Genomic DNA, 15,954 nt, shown 5'->3' with positions numbered 1-15,954 from the left:
CACATTAACCACAGACTAAACACCCATCTTAAAAACAAACAAAAACAGCTGTTAAGGTTGACCCTCTACTACTGGACTTGGCTGAATAGCTCACTTTCAACCACACACCTGGTCAGGCTGAGGCCTGAGCAGGCCCAGGACCAGGCCTAGGACCAGGCCCAGGACAACGATGAAGCAACATGTCAACAGGTTCAGTCTAGAGAGTTCTCAGCCTCACAGTGCTGGTTTGGTGGTGCTCCATTCCCTTTTACTTTGAGATACATTAAAACATGCAGAGACAATTGACCCACATTCACAAACAATATTAACTGCACTCAGAATTATAACGAAATAAATCAAAAGGAACAGAATAATTAACAAAAAGATTAATGGAGGTGTGGAGTGTGCTCTCTGGACAGGAGGGGCTGGCAGCAATAAGGGACTCAAATGTTTTTCTCTTAAATAAGAGCAATTACTATGGCAACCACCAGTACAAATTCCCTACAAACATCAAAATAAAAACGATTAAATTTGTTTCCTTTTCTTTTTTTTGTCCAACGTAGATACAATTGGAGTGCAAATTCTCTCAGAAGGCACAGTGTGGCATTGATTAGCACGTCTCATCCCAGTTCACTTCTGTGGCTGTTGAAGTCTCAGGTTCTCCAGCAGGATCCTCTTGTGGGCGGGGTCCAGGACTCCCGCCTCCTCCAGATCCTCCTCTGTGATGTCACTGTGGAGTAACGGGATTGGATGACAAGGGTGTCACTCTCTGTCTGCGGCTTCTGTGTGCCGGTGAGAGCCTGTGTGTGCGTGTGCGTACCTGAGGAACTCAAGGTCGTCCCAGCCGTTGTGCAGCAGTCCCTCCTCGTATCTCTCCAGACCCAGCCTTTGGAGCCACTCCCCTACAGACGACTCGCCCACCGACAGAGACGAACTGCTGCTGCCCCACAGAGCCTACACACACACACACACACACACACACACACACACACACACACACACACACACACACACACACACACACACACACACACACACACACACACACACACACACACACACACACACACACACACGCGTATGAGACGGAGGCACTAGAGAAGAGCGCTGAGGTGTCTGGTGATGGGTAAGGTTTTGGTGACTCAAGGAAGCTACCTCCTCAGGCAGGTCCTCAGCGATGCTCTCTGGGAGGGGGGCGCGAGGGGGGAAGGTGCGACAGGCGTCCCCCAGCCCCAGCCCCGCTCCCTGGCCCCTGAGGTGGTGGGGCGGTGCTGAGGGGGCACGGGGAGGCTGGGGGGGGAACTCACTCTCACTCAGGGTCTTGGCCATCTGTAGCACCGAACATGATTGGTCATCCAGAGCCCCGCCCCCGCCCCTCCTAAACCCGTCCCCCAGGACAAAGGAGGGACTAGGATTGGCTGAGGGGATTCGCACCTCGGCCATGTCTGGGTAAAGCGGGCGGGGTTTGGGCTCTGCCGTCTCCTGGGCGGCTTTGGGGAGGGGGGGAGGGGGGAAGTCCGGAGGGGGGCGGTTGAGCGTGGCTCCGCCCCCCACGGCGGCGCCGCCGACGTCATCCTCCGACGAGCCCTCCTCGCTGATGGTCCTGACGGGCTGTCCGCTGGTGTGCCTGCGCTGCTGGGAGGAGGAGCCAGGGAGGGGCTTGGTCCTGGCCCCCGCCTGGGGAGGGGCTTTACCTGCCTGGCTGGCACTGGAGGAGGCGGAGGAAGGGAGGAGCTCCGGAGACAGAGCGGCTGCCGATTGGTTGGGGACGCCCTCCAGAATGTAGTAGGCGGGGTTGTTGTAGCTGTTCTTACACGACGACGGGTCGTCGGAGTCCGGCTGTTTCATCCTGCAACACAGACCGGCAGAATGAGAGTGTGGTAGACCGGAGAGGGGGGATGTCCATGCCGTTCCAAACAAACAATCACGCCAATCACAACAATCAGCCTTTTGAACACAGGCGCATTTACAACCACATTCTACTTTCTGGGGTGTTCAAATAGATCATTTTCAAATCGAAGGCATTGTTGATAAGATAATCAAGGCCGATTAACTGTTTGTGTTTACCTAGCGGTGGTATCCTCCTTCCCGCTCTTCTCTCCCTCTTCGCTCACCTTCCCCAGCTCCGCCCCCACCTGTTTCCGCGTCAGCGACGGCCTGGGGGAAACAGCACACGCTCAGCGCACGCGAAGAAACACCCGGCGAGAGCACGCTCATCGGACGCGGAGGCTGCACGCGGCATGGGGAGAGGGGGGGGGGGGGGGGGGAGGGGTGGATAACTCACTTGACGTAGTCGTGTCCTCCGGAGCGGGGGGGCAGGGTGGTCCTGCCTTTGGGTCCACCGCTCTCATCCTTATCCACACTGATCCACTCTGAGACAGACAGTACGGGGCAGGTTAGCACATACAAAACACACACACAGACGCGCACACACACACACACACACACACACACACACACACACTGACCGTAGAGGCGCTCCCGGGTCCCCATCCTCTCCGCCGGCACCCGGACCCTCATGGAGCCCCTGATGTTTCCGGTCTCCTCCCCCCGGTGAGACAGGTAGGTGTGGAACTGCTGCGCTGTGCTGCCTATCATAGACTTCAGAGCCAGCACACACTCGCCTGCACACACACACACACACACACACACACAGTCAACGGAATACGTTATCCTTAAAACGTCCAACAGTCGGGAACGTCACCCTTCCTCCTGGAATCAGAACACAGCACACACGTACCGTAGGACTCGTAGCCGTCCAAGGATTTGACGGTGAGAAGCAAGTGCTGGTCTTGAAGGTACTCGATCTCAGAGAGGAGGGGCTTGAGGGTGGTCAGCTGCTTATTGGACCAACCCACACGCAGGAAGTTGACGTTGTCACTGTTCTGGCTGTCGTTCTCATAGCTCTTCTTAAACTCTACAGTGGGAGGGAGGGAAAGGAAAGAAAAGAGAGAGAGAGGGTGAGACAGAGACAGAAGGAGCTCTGGTTTGTTTAGGCGATCATCTGTGAGCACGTGCACCTCACCTTCCAGACAGGTGGAGTAGAACTCGATGAAGAACTTGGTTCTGCTGGCTGTTTTGACAATGGCCTCGATGCTCTCAAACTCGATATAGGCCTGCTCTGAAGACTTAGGGAGACCTGGAGAGAGAGAAGGAGAGGGAAAAGGTGAGAAAGGGAGAGAGAGAAAGAAAGAAAGAACACCGGGATGATAGCTGGTGACAAGAGGGAGGCACGATCACAGGTCTTACGCTTAACTCCTACAATACTACAAACACACAACAAGAAACACAGACTGCAAAATATCAATCCAAATTACGACATGCCATCGACAGTCGAATATATTTCTGGGTCGAAGATTTTGCAGCCGTACCTTTCTTGGAGACAAACTGTGATGTCACTCCCACCTCGTAGGTAGCGAACACGGGGGAGTGGTCGCTGGTGACGATGTCATCCGTGCAGCCTGGTCAACAGAGACAGCGCTCGGGTCACGACAGCATGCTTAGCTTGTCTCCACAGTGTGCCACGGTCTACAGCGGAGGGACAGTCCCATCCAGACTGTCTACAGGGGACAGTGCAGATCTTACCATACGAGTTGCAGACAATGTGAGTCTCTGGATAGGACTTCGACAGAATCCTGTCACACCACGACGGAACATTAGTCCTCATCTGAGAGAGAGAGAGAGAAAGAGAGAGAGAGAGACAGACAGACAGAGACAGACAGAGAGAGAGAGAGAGTACGAGAGAAAAGAATGAAAGAGAGTTAACGAACTGGAACGGCAAACTGAATTCAAACGCAATATAAGGTGTATGTGTGTGTGTACCTACCCCTGTGGCTTTCTGCTTCTGCCACACGTACGTGTCCCGGGAGCCTCGTTCGTAGCGGTAGGTGGGTGGGAAGGAGATCTCCTCCTCAGCTGGACACACACACACACACCACCGCCCCCCAAAATCACAACCAGTCTCACATTTGATCCAAAGACCTACTTCTTTCGAACAGCGGCATATATAAAGGTCTGACAGAATCCTCGTTCCTCATCTCAGGGTGGTACTGACCGAAGCGGAGGAAGACCTTGTTTTTCTCCCTCTCCAGGTTGAGCTGGTCCACCTTCAGGAGGGGGTCAAACTCCTTCCTGTTAATGTAGTTGAGGATCTCCTGAGAGGTGTAGGATGAGAAAAACACAAGTTCAGACAAAACAGATGTGTTTGTGTACGTCCATGTGGAGCCAGTAGTTGAGGCCCCCAAGCCTGAGAAACGTTTGTGTGTTAGTGTGTGTGTGTGTGTGTGTGTGTGTGTGTACCTGAATGTCCATATCCAGCCGGTAGTTAAGGTCTCCCAGCCAGAAGATGTGTGTGAAGCGGAGAGAGATGTCGAAGGAGTTCAGCTGCTTGTCTCCCAGAGAGAGAAGACGCAGAATGTCCAAGTAGTTCTGGTTCCTCCTGCAGGAACACACCTCACCGGTCAGGGTGTGTGTGTGCGTGTGTACGTCAGTCAGTAATTAAGTAAGAAGACTGTACCTGGCTATTTTCTCATTGCCCGACGTCAGGTGACAGTTCACAAAGCCGAACGATGTTCCATTGAACATGAAAGACACGCCTACTGCTCCTTTGTTACCTGAGAAATGACCCAGATATATACACATATACAAATATATAATATAACAGTCAAAAAAGAAGTAATGGAAAAATGCTTTTAGAAATAATGCAATGAAAAGACACAACAAAAATTCTCAACATTGCACTTTCACACTGTCGCACAAATACAGAAGATAGAAAATTCGTATTTGAGACAATATTAATGTAAAATATATTGGGGTGAGTCTGCATAGCACTGTACAAAAAAGAAATGTACGAATATTGTCTTATATGTTTCGTTTTTTTCGACTACATTTGTCTTTTCAGATAATGGACAGGGTGGCCTGTGCTGTGTGTGTCTGTGTGTTGTGTGTTGTACCCAGTGTGTTGGCGATGCCTGTCTTCACACTAGACACTCCAACATGGCTGATACGGTTCTCATGATCTGGTTTAACCAGCACAGCAATCTTGATGTTCCACAGAGTCTGGACCGCAATCTAGAACCCAGGAGAACACAGTGGAACCTTCTTCAGCAGAGAAACCCCAACCAGAAGCTCCTGATCTCTCCCTCTCCTCCACCCCACCTACCGGTTTGTAGTCCAGCTCCGTCTGCTCTTTCAGGGCCATGCGGAGGGACTCCACCCACTCTCGGTCACACACAGAGTTCTCCTGGGTTCCAAACACGTACAGGTCGTGAGGGATGGTGACGGTCATCTCGTCCAGGGTCTTCCCCAGGCCCCTGCACAGCACCCAGGAGGCCACCGACTTAGGGGAGGGCACCGAGCCTGGGATGGATGGGGGGGGGGGGTACAACATTGACTACTGGGTGGGAAAGGTTTAGCTCATTGGTTTGAGCTTCTGACTTCAGATCAAGAGGTTACAGGTTCAAATCCCCCTCTGTGCAATGCTTTGGATCAAAAAATAAAGATAAAAACTATGCTACATGAATAAAATAAAAAGTCCAAAGCAGCCGTTGTGTTCATTCATGTTATTTAGAAACACATCGTCTAGCTCTAACTAAACTGGCCATAGTCATGGAAACAGTCGAGTATTGGGTCAACGAGCAGGAGAAGGAGAGGAGAGAGCGTGAGTCTAACCCATGTTCCAGGTGCCTATGAAGATGGAGATCATGTCTGGTTCATCCTGGTTGGAATGTTTGTTCTTCATAAGCTGCAACAACTGGCAGAAGGCTTCCCTCTTCTGAAACCGGAAAAATGTGTGTGAAAGATGTGTGTCCGTGTGGTAGGATTTCTTTTCTTCATTTGCATATTATTTTGAATATTTTGATGAATTTTGAATAAATAAATAAATAATGGCCCGGCTGCTTGACAATGTGTGTGTATGTGTGCTTACCTTGGCACTGGCAAAGATGAAGTCTTTTCTCTGACTCTTGTCCTTCTCCTTCTCAAACACAATGCCAAGTTTATTCTGAACACGCTGGGACTTAATCAGCTGACGGACTGAGTGAGAGAGACAGAGACAGAGAAAGAGTAGGAGAGAGTAGGAGAGAGAGAGGGCAAGAGAGTAGGAGAGAGAGGGAAAGAGAGGGATAGACAGAGTGAGACAGAGACAGAGAGAGGGAGAAAGAGAGAGGGAGGGAGAAGGAGAGATAAAGAGAGGGAAATAAAGAGATATCAAAAGGCACGATAAACAAGTTTCTTATCAACAGCATTTTAGTCAGCGAACGTTGGTGTGTGTGCGCGCGCGCCCGTCCTCACTCTTCTCATGCGTGAAGGTGTTCCAGTCCTCCTGGCTGTCCTTCATCTTCTTCATCACCACCAGTCTTCCTCCCTCCACGTCCACAGACAGCGTGTGTTTCTGGCTCTTCCCGATCTTGGTCAGGTCCGCCAGATACACGTCCAGCTTCACCTGATGCGGACACACCCGTCATGCCCTGACTCCACCTCCAGGGGGCGCCGCAGCACACCACAAACTACAGACCACATGGCTGTAGGAAGCTCACCTGGACTCGCTCCATTCAGCACTGCCACATCCCTACATGCCCTTAGCCTACATCAGAATCACATATCTACTCAAAGTGAATCTACTTTAAAACCTCATCTTACTTAATGTGGGCTAATTCGACAACGTGGACTAAATCCCGGGCCGTCGTTGGTCTTCAGACATGACATGGGTTGGTCTCCCAGGGTCGAGTCTGACGGCATTCCTCCAAGCTCAGGGAGACACATCTCCTCCTTTCATTATCATCACAATACCACTTCCGCAGTCAACAGGAAGTTGCTAGAAGGAGGTCACCGCACAGATAGTGGTACAGACGGTAAACGAGGAAATGGTTTGCAGGTTCTCCCTGCCTCAGTCTCTCAGCTACTCTAGAAGCCACAAGAATTTAAAATAGGTGAAAATCATGACTTAATAATCTGTTGCACGTACGGAAGTCACAACAAAGCTGTATGTTTATATTCTGTCTTTCATAACATTGAACGTGTTGAATCTTGAAAACGACAGTTGCTGAACTGTCGAGAGACCCAAATGGGAAGTCCCAAAATAAAACGATTGTTTTGAATGAGCATAGGGAGCACCTCTACAGTCTTAAGACATGGATACACCAGGAACATCTAGGAATATCTTTAACAGATCTAAGAGAGGGAAGGAGACAGTCAGTGTGTGTGTGTGTATGTGTGTGTGTGTGTGTGTGTGTACCTCAAAGGCTTGGACGGGAATGGCTTTGCTATGGCGCGTGGAGAGAGGAGGAGGGGAGGAGGGAGAAGACAAGCTCATATCCTGGAGAGCTTTCAGGGCCTAGAGAGAGGAGAGAGAAAGAAGAGAAAGGCTGGATGTTTCAGGATGTGAACATACCTCTCGCCCCATATTCTTCCTCAGCGACTACAGCTCCAGAAACTAGCCAGAGAGGGGTTCTCTCCCTCCCCAGACAAGAGAACTCATTCTGGGCCATTGCTCCAGCTTGACCCTCAGGGCCGATGACCCACCACCGAGCTGGTCTAGGGACTACATACTCTACAACAGCTGTGCAAGTGTTATTTATGCGTGTGTGTAAACATCTGGGGGTGTGTGCATGCACACGTTTGGATGGCTGCGTGTTGGTTTACCTTCTTCTCGATAGAGGACAACAGATCTTTAAGGATAGCCAGCTTGGTGACTAGGTTCTCCAACTCCTGGTCTCCACCCTGATTCACTGACTGAAGACCACAAGCAATTACACCATGGAAACACACACATATAAAACGGCCTTGACCCCCCCTGAAGGAACTGTATGCCTGCTGTGTGTGTGCTGTGACAATGTGACTCTCTAGCCCAGCTGTCTCCAGGGACTCTGGTTCCTCCTTTGTAAGACAAAAGAGCTCTTTCCTCATGACCGTCAGTAAACTCTGGTCCGCGTGTGTGTGTGCGTGCATGTATATGTTTACAGGAGACAGCTGTTGTGGTCACACATATATGACTGGAAAACACAGGAAGCATAGACCTTGGTTTTATATTGAACAGACACACAGCTACATACAAACCACATTCACTCATGGACACATGGTTATTTACAAACATGCATGGACACACACATGGGTGAAAAGTGCACACACACACACCTGCTGGATCATCTTGGACACCATGAAGGCACTTTGCTGGTCAAACACTTTAGACAGGATCTCTAGTCCGGAGAGAACCTTATCCACCTCCCTAGAAACATAGAGATGGGAAACAATCTTGGGATCTAGCCTACGGGTTTTCCCTGTGCCTGTCTACATATACAGTGCCCTCCAAAAGTATTGGAACAGTGAGGCCAATTCCTTTATTTTTGCTGTAGACTGAAAACATTTGGGCTTGACATCAAACGATGAATGTGAAACCAGAGATCAACGTTTCAGCTTTTATTTCCAGGTATTTACATCAGGATCTGATGCACAAATTAGAAAATATCACCTTTTTGTTCGAACCCACCCATTTGTCACGTGAGCAAAAGTATTGGAACATATGACTGACAGGTGTGTTTTGTTGCCCAGGTGTGTCCTATTACATACATTATTCAATCAATAAATACCACTGAATGTCTACACTCAGGTTCAGATTGGGTAAGATAGGTTTTGTCTATGCAGACTGTATTCAGAGGTGAAAACAACATGAAAACCGGAGCGCTGTCTTTGGGTGAAAAACAAGCAATTGTGAGTCTTAGAGAAGATGGAAAATCAATCAGAGCCATTGCAGAAACATTGGCCATAGCCAGTACAACCATTTGGAATGTCCTGAAGAAGAAGAAAACTACTGGTGTACTAAGTAACAGACGTCGAACAGGTAGACCAAGGAAAACATCAGCAGTTGATGACAGAAACATTGTGAGAGCTGTAAAGAAAGACCCTAAAACAACTGTTAGTGAGATCAGCAACAACCTCCAGATGGCAGGAGTGAAGGTATCACTATCTACTGTTCGCAGAAGACTTCATGAACAAAAGTACAAGGGCTACACCAGAAGATGCAAACCACTCATTAGCAAGAAGAATAGGAAGGCCAGGCTGGAATTTGCCAAAAAGTACAGAGATGAACCTCAAAAATTCTGGGACAAAGTTTTATGGACTGATGAGACAAAGATTAACTTTTACCAAAGTGATGGAAAGGCTAAAGTTTGGAGAAAGAAAGGAACTGCTCATGATCCCAAACACACAAGCTCATCTGTGAAACACGGTGGAGGTAATGTCATGGCTTGGGCTTGCATGGCTTCTTCTAGGACGGGCTCATTAATCTTCATTGAGGATGTAACACATGATGGCAGCAGCAAAATGAACTCGGAAGTCTACAGAAACATTTCGTCTGCCAATTTAAGGAAAGATGCAACCAAACTGATTGGCAGAGCCTTCATCATGCAGCAAGATAACGACCCAAAACACACTGCCAAAACAACAAAGGAGTTCATCAGGGGCAAGAAATGGAAGGTATTAGACTGGCCAAGTCAATCTCCAGACTTAAACCCTATAGAGCATGCATTTTACCTGCTTAAGAGGAGACTGAAGGGAGGAACCCCACAAAACAAACAACAACTGAAAGAGGCTGCAGTGAAAGCCTGGGAAAGCATCAAAAAGGAAGAATGCAAAAGTTTGGTGACGTCAATGGGTCACAGACTTGCTGCAGTTATTGAAAGCAAAGGATTTGCAACTAAATATTAAGTCTTATTCACTTAAATATGTTTTAAGTATATCTGTTCCAATACTTTTGCTCACATGACAAATGGGTGGATTCAAACAAAATGTGATATTTTCTTAGTTGTGCATCAGATCCTGATGTAAATACCTGGAAATAAAAGCTGAAACGTTGATCTCTGGTCTCACGTTCATCATTTGATGTCAAGCCCAAATGTTTTCAGTCTACAGCAAAAATAAAGGAATTCGCCTCACTGTTCCAATACTTTTGGAGGGCACTGTATGTAGGAAGGGGCCTTGTTTATGTGTGTATGACTTGAGGATTATGTAACAGACAAGTGCACATTTGGTACACACTTAGTCCCCCCTCCTCCCTCCCACACACAGTCAGCCTAAACCCCTCCTGGATTTCAGGTGTTTGTCCCTGTGTCTTTCTCCCCCTGAGTGCCTCTGTCTCACCCGTTGAGGCGTTTGCAGGAGGACACCAGGGTCTTGTTGAGGTGGGGCAGAGAGCTGGCCCCCTGCTTCACAGCCTCCAGGTCCAGAGCGTAGCTCCCCTTCAGATACTCGTGGGAGATGGTGCTCAGGCCGTTAGCCGCCGGCGGGCTGCTGGAGGAAGGAAGGGGGGAACCGGAGTTGTCAACGGGTCTCTTTCTCACAGCAGTCGCTGTTCGCTGTCCACCATGTCAGAGTAAGAAATGAACCAGAGAAGCAGCCCAGCAGTTTGCTACAAAGAAGTGCTACTTCAAAAGAAGAGGCAGAGAGGGAACTAATGAACGAGAGATCATTTGAGAGGGTGGGGGTGGGTGGGGGGGGGGGGTGACAAGAGGGAAAGATAGAGGGGTAAAGGAAAACAGAGAGGAGGAGGATTGTGACAGAAAACAAAAGAGGTGGAGGAGTCCAGACATTGTTCCAGACAGATTCAGGGTCATACAGTTCCTCTAAAACAGACAGCTGACTCACTTGTCTAACCCAATGCTGCAAGCATACACACACACACGCACACCCAGACGGATGGCTGTGGGTCCAAAACTGCAACCCCCCCACCCCCCCCCCCACAGCCCCCTTCTCCTCAAAGCCCTGCATCCTCTTTGAGAGATGTGGCTTTAAACAGGAAGTGGTTTTCCTATCCAAGACCCCGCCCCCGCCCCCCCCCCTCCCCCTTCAGGCAGGGAGAAGTGTGTGTGTCTGTGTGTGTGTGTGCGTGGATACCTCTCTGTAGGCGTGTCAGGGCCGGTAGACGTCGATGTGGAGGCGGAGCGAGGGGGAAGCGGCGGCTTCTCATCCTCTCCATCTACCAATCAGAAGGAAGGAAGAGAACGCGCGAGACCAGTCAGTGTGCGCGTGCTTATACCGGTATGTGTGTGCCTTTTAGAGTGTATACTATCTCTGTATGTGTGTATTTTCTGATTCTAGCGTGTGTGTGCCTGTTCTTATGTGTGTGTATGTGTGTTGTGTTCTAGTGTTGAGTGTGTGTGTGTTTGAGTGTGTGTGTGTGTACCTGAGTAGTCCCTCTCCTCGGAGCTGGTCTCCTCACGGTCCACGGTGTACAGCAGGGTAGTGACCAGGCCCTGGCTGGGCTGCAGGTACAGCAGCACCAGCTCTGGTAACGTCTTGAAGCGCTTCGGCTGCACACCCAGGGATGTCTGACCGCGACAGCAGCAGGGGAGAGAGGGAGGGAGGGTCGACCAAGGGAGAACGAGAGCGCAGCAGGGGAGAGAGGGAGGGCGACCAAGGGAGAACGAGAGAGCAGCAGGGGAGAGAGGGAGGGCGACCAAGGGAGAACGAGACAGGGGGGGGAGAGAGAGAGAGAGAAGAAACAAGAGAGAGACACACAATTTAGAATGGCTGATGTGACAAGGTGGGGGGGGGGGGGGGGGGGGGGGGGGGAGGTCCCAGGCTGTGGCGATTCTGGGGGGGGGGGGGGGGCTCAACTCATCCATATGTAGTCTTATGTAAAGCAGATTGTTTTATCATTATTCTGCAGTGGAGTGATTTGATCGTGTTAGCTTGTTCATATACCATGTGCCACCCTAACATATCTGAATGACCTATCTGGCCACCCTACTTCAAATGTTCAGGATATGGACATGGTATGAGCTGGTTTGGAGTGGGGAGGGGTGGAGGAGGTACAGTGTGTGTGTGTGTGTGTGTGTGTGTGGTGATGATGGGGTGGGGGTGGGGACACAGCTGTTGGGAAAAGCACAAAGACGCCGCTGTGAATGTGTTCATACATGGGTGTAAGTGTGTCTGTGTGTGAGAGGTAGTGTGTGTGTGTGATAGAGACAGAGAGGCAGGGGCTCAATGTGTGTGTGCATGCTATGGATCACAAATCAAACACAAGCACTGTAGCATGCCAGCTGCTACTTCATGGATTCTCATAGACCCACTTCTTTGTGTTACAGTATACCACAGTCACACAGGCAGCGATACACACTTCCTTGGTGCTCCAACCACGGTAGATTATTTGCATGTGTGTGTGTGTGTGCACGCACGTACCTGGACGGCAAGAAATCCCTCATCGTCAGGGAGAATCCGGTACGTGTGGACATGTTTCTGGAACCTGGAGAAGGAGAGAGACACAGACAGCAGGGGTGGGGGGGAAGCAGAGGTGGACAGAGAGAGAAGCAGGAATGTGAGGAGGGGGAGAGATGCGAGGAGGGGAGAGGGGGGGGGGGAGAGACGGGGAGGGTGAGTTCACACAATGACGTTTTACGGATACCATAGGAATTACATATTCCCTGACAGGCAGTGTGCATGGGGGCATAACCTGTCGCTGTCTGTCAAGTTCATGAGCATGGTGAGGCTTGATAGCACACAGAGAAACACAAACAGACCTCTTTCACAAATACCTCTTTCACAAATATCTACGCTTCTGTATACAGATCGGGATGTCGTCTAGGATCAACTTAGCCACTCAAACTGGAACTTGCGTGTACATATTAAAAGTGTGCTTTAGACTCTTTTGGATAAGGGGTATATATGTTTTTATATTACTGCTTATTTCTTCTCTCCTTATAAATGAATAAAATATAATTTTTCTTTATTGTCATAAAGAAACTTGTGCACGCACGCACACACACATGTACACACACATACCAACACACACAGCCTCAGGGCTGGGTCCATATTTCTTTGGTTTCGAGGGTTTTAATATAGATTGATTTCCATGCCGTCTCTGCGGTTATGCAGTCTTGACAAAGGGAACACAAACATACTCCCACACACACACACACACACACACACATCAGAACCCTCTTCTTGCTGTCAGGGTAGGTTGCTGCTGTTTGACTTTTCTGTGGGGTAAATACCATTGTTTCAGCTGCAACCAAACTATAACAGGAATCAATTGGTGGAGCGTGAATGTGTGTCGGGGGGTGCACACAAGCAGAGTTGCTACCACAAAACCACAAAAGACATCAAAAGTGTCTGAAACCGGACGACATGTGTGTGACCAACACAGTGCTGTGAGTGTCAACGATCTCTGTCTGTTTAGAGTACCATCTCCTCTACTGTATTACAAACACATCACCATGAAGGCAAAACACACACGCACGTGTATGTATCAAGGAATGTTAGCTGATCACCCCCCTTGTCGATACATGTGCGCACACACTTTCTCCCCCACCCCAGAGGCCCCCAGTCAGCAAGTTTCAACCTGCAGCACCACCCTTGCAGCACCCCCCCTGCAGCACCCCCCCCTGCAGCATCCCCCCTGCAGCACCCCCCCTCCATGAAACATCAAGTTGGATGAAGCTTGGGCTTACAATCCAACCACACACACATTTATGAGGAGACAAATAATGTGGGCCAAATCAACACACAAAACTCCACCCCCCCTAACCACACACACACTCAGGTTCAGGTCCTCCACATTCACATATAGTATTACCTAAAACCAGAAGTGGTCAGGGTTGCAGTGAAGGGGAACCAGAAGACTAGTTGACCTGACCCTCATATGGCTCCTCTCTGCTCTGCTCTGCACTGCGCTGTGCTGCACTGTGCTTGGGTCTGTTTCCACGGGTCATATGGATAAACACCGGCTGAACAGGACTGGGCAGATATGGGTGAAGGGGAGGCGTGGGAATGTGTGCGTTCAGCAAGCTGTATGGACACACCCTGACATCTGTGTGTTGGTGTGTTCAGACCACAACACTCGACCCCATGGCTGTGGCCCCCGTTTCAGGCTGAACTGCAAGCATTGCTCCAGAATGCGTGAGGTCATTTGGGAATTCAAAGGCGTCTTCTGATTGGTTGGGAGAACTCGCCCTGAACCTTTGAACTTGGGACTGATTGGGTCATCACGGTGTTATCATAGAGCAGCTTACAGGTCAGCCTGGAGGAGCAGAGCACATCTCTATGGACACTTGCACAGTCATCTTGTTTTATCACATCCGTACCAGTATTGAAGAGAGAACCTACACAATGCAGTTTCCCTCACTGTAAGTAGGACAGGGCAGAAGCCTTGTTTGAATTGTTTCAGCATCTCTTTCCCCTAGGTCTGGGGCCATTCAGTGGTCTTTGTCATGGGAGGAGACTATATTTACATTTACCAGTCTTTACTGGGTCAAACTGTCCATGAATCACACACATGTCCACACACATTTCTCTTCTGGGGGTAAACTATGAACACATGTGGGATCAATGAGTTGTCAACGGCTGTATTATTTCTGGCTTACCAAGTGTTTTATGCAGCCTGGGGCATATGTTTACAGCGTTACATTCACAATAGAGGCTAAAAATGATCTATTTCAGTACTGTTGACAGTTGGATTTCACATCATGAGTCAGTATAATCATTATACAAAGTAGTAGGCCACCACCGAAGACGGACAGTTTCACACTGAACTCTTCCCCTCAATGTTGGTGAGTTGGACAGGCGGGCCTGGTAAGAGGTTGCCAGTCTGCATTTGTGGTCATCTAAAACATGAATACAAACAAGTAAAATCCTATCCCATGTATCATCGGTGTTACCGAACGGTGTTGGATAGTTAAATGTAGTAAACACTGAACAAATAAACATCTAAAAGAAACGCATTTGACCGACATGTGAAAGAGTGAACGAGAACACTTTTAGGCTACGTCAAAATGGCAAATTGTATCAACATAGATTCGTAAACTACTTACAGCACACACAAAGCGTAAGCACCGTTCACACTTTCGCTATCCCGGACCAGAAAACTTCCGTCCCTTCCCGCCCGGGCCAGAAGCTCCTCGGCAGCCGCGCGACTCAGGTCCCGGTGATACCATAACGGAGGCGCAAGCCCCAGCGGCGACACCCCACCACCGCCGGCCATAGCCACAGCCCCACAACTCAGATAACTCGGTTTCCCGAGTCTAAAACTGCGCAACCAACCCAATAACTCGTGATTTCGATACCCGGTTATAAGGATTCCGTACTAGTGGGCAGTGTGCGGGGGAAAATGCAAGGTCAAAACTTCGTTTGTCGTTGTTTCCTCAGTTCCTGAAAGTCTGCCATGGAGGATCTGCTGCTCGCGCTTCCCACGGAAATCAGCGTATGTAAATCCTGAGAGCGCTGGAGGGAGTGGGGGGATAGAGGGAGATGGAGCACGCTACCAAGCTCCAGACCACTGCTTTTTACTTCCTTTTAACTGCATTAAAACACAACAACAGCAGGGAATGTCGCGAGCCACAATTTCGCCTAGGCTACTCCACAATAAAACCGAATCGTGATCAGCTATTTTGTAGGATTCTCACAACCTGACCCCAGTTGTAGCATTGACATCCTGTTGTTGAAACACGACCAGGCCCATAAGCAGAGTAGTAGCCTACTGTAGATGTTCAGTTGAGAGAAGAGCGTATTCCCTACAGCACTTCAGTCAAAAAGTTCCTGTTTTGCGTTTACTGGATTCAAGACAGTTTCCGTCCATTTCGGAATATCTGAATATCTCCAGTTACCAGTTCCCAAAAAACAGTTAAAGTGATAGTCCTATATGGAACCATATAAAACAATATCAGAACCTTCTGAAAGAATATCTATTCAACACCATGGACTTGAACGGCTCAAAGTTGGAGGGGTCCACCTAGGGGCTATAGTGACAGACTGCAGGAAAACAATAACAAGTACATTGTAGCCTATTTTGTAAATATGTTTGTAAGTAACTCTTGCAGTATTATGTGTGTTTTGCGCGCATACACCCACACCTAAACACAAAGTCATACACAGTTCGTGAAGAAGGTGGAGCTGTCAAAAGGAACTGGGTATTTATAGACATGTGGACTACTGCCATCTTTCTGAAATTCCTGGTTATGTCATCAGACTGAGTGTGCATGTGCTTGT

At 49.2% G+C, this 15,954-nt stretch overlaps 1 protein-coding gene across 2 annotated transcripts; it reads right to left on the bottom strand.

Annotated features, from left to right (window-relative positions):
• Positions 1-518: 518 nt before the first annotated feature.
• inppl1a (inositol polyphosphate phosphatase-like 1a) lies at positions 519-15,656 on the bottom strand. 2 transcript variants are annotated; one of them, XM_047035595.1, is made up of 27 exons: positions 14,781-15,656; positions 12,154-12,217; positions 11,156-11,300; positions 10,867-10,948; positions 10,114-10,263; positions 8,113-8,203; positions 7,621-7,710; positions 7,214-7,312; positions 6,271-6,421; positions 5,906-6,012; positions 5,650-5,752; positions 5,141-5,337; positions 4,932-5,049; positions 4,496-4,592; positions 4,279-4,417; positions 4,034-4,133; positions 3,806-3,894; positions 3,565-3,646; positions 3,351-3,440; positions 3,005-3,118; positions 2,720-2,896; positions 2,448-2,603; positions 2,264-2,351; positions 2,047-2,136; positions 1,135-1,828; positions 800-933; positions 519-709 (listed from the first exon to the last, which is right to left on the bottom strand). In XM_047035595.1, exons 1-27 carry the CDS (start codon positions 14,948-14,950, stop codon positions 610-612), a joined length of 3,717 nt encoding a protein of 1,238 aa, XP_046891551.1. In that variant the 5' UTR covers positions 14,951-15,656; the 3' UTR covers positions 519-609. The 2 variants fall into 2 exon arrangements, with proteins under 2 accessions (XP_046891551.1, XP_046891552.1); XM_047035596.1 differs by having other exon boundaries at positions 10,114-10,260.
• Positions 15,657-15,954: the final 298 nt, after the last annotated feature.

The sequence above is a fragment of the Hypomesus transpacificus genome, chromosome 15 (assembly GCF_021917145.1).
Source record: "Hypomesus transpacificus isolate Combined female chromosome 15, fHypTra1, whole genome shotgun sequence".
NCBI classification, from domain to species: Eukaryota; Metazoa; Chordata; class Actinopteri; order Osmeriformes; family Osmeridae; genus Hypomesus; species Hypomesus transpacificus.
This window is presented reverse-complemented; position numbering and strand designations above follow the sequence as displayed.

Excerpts from the sequence above, each read along its gene's own strand:
- inppl1a (XM_047035595.1), bottom strand. The coding sequence starts at position 14,950 with ATGGCCGGCGGTGGTGGGGTGTCGCCGCTGGGGCTTGCGCCTCCGTTA. Across the intron at positions 2,137-2,263 it reads GGAGGACACGACTACGTCAA|GCCGTCGCTGACGCGGAAAC; the intron begins GTGAGTTATCCA and ends TGTTTCCCCCAG. Across the intron at positions 1,829-2,046 it reads AAGGAGGATACCACCGCTAG|GATGAAACAGCCGGACTCCG; the intron begins GTAAACACAAAC and ends TCTGTGTTGCAG.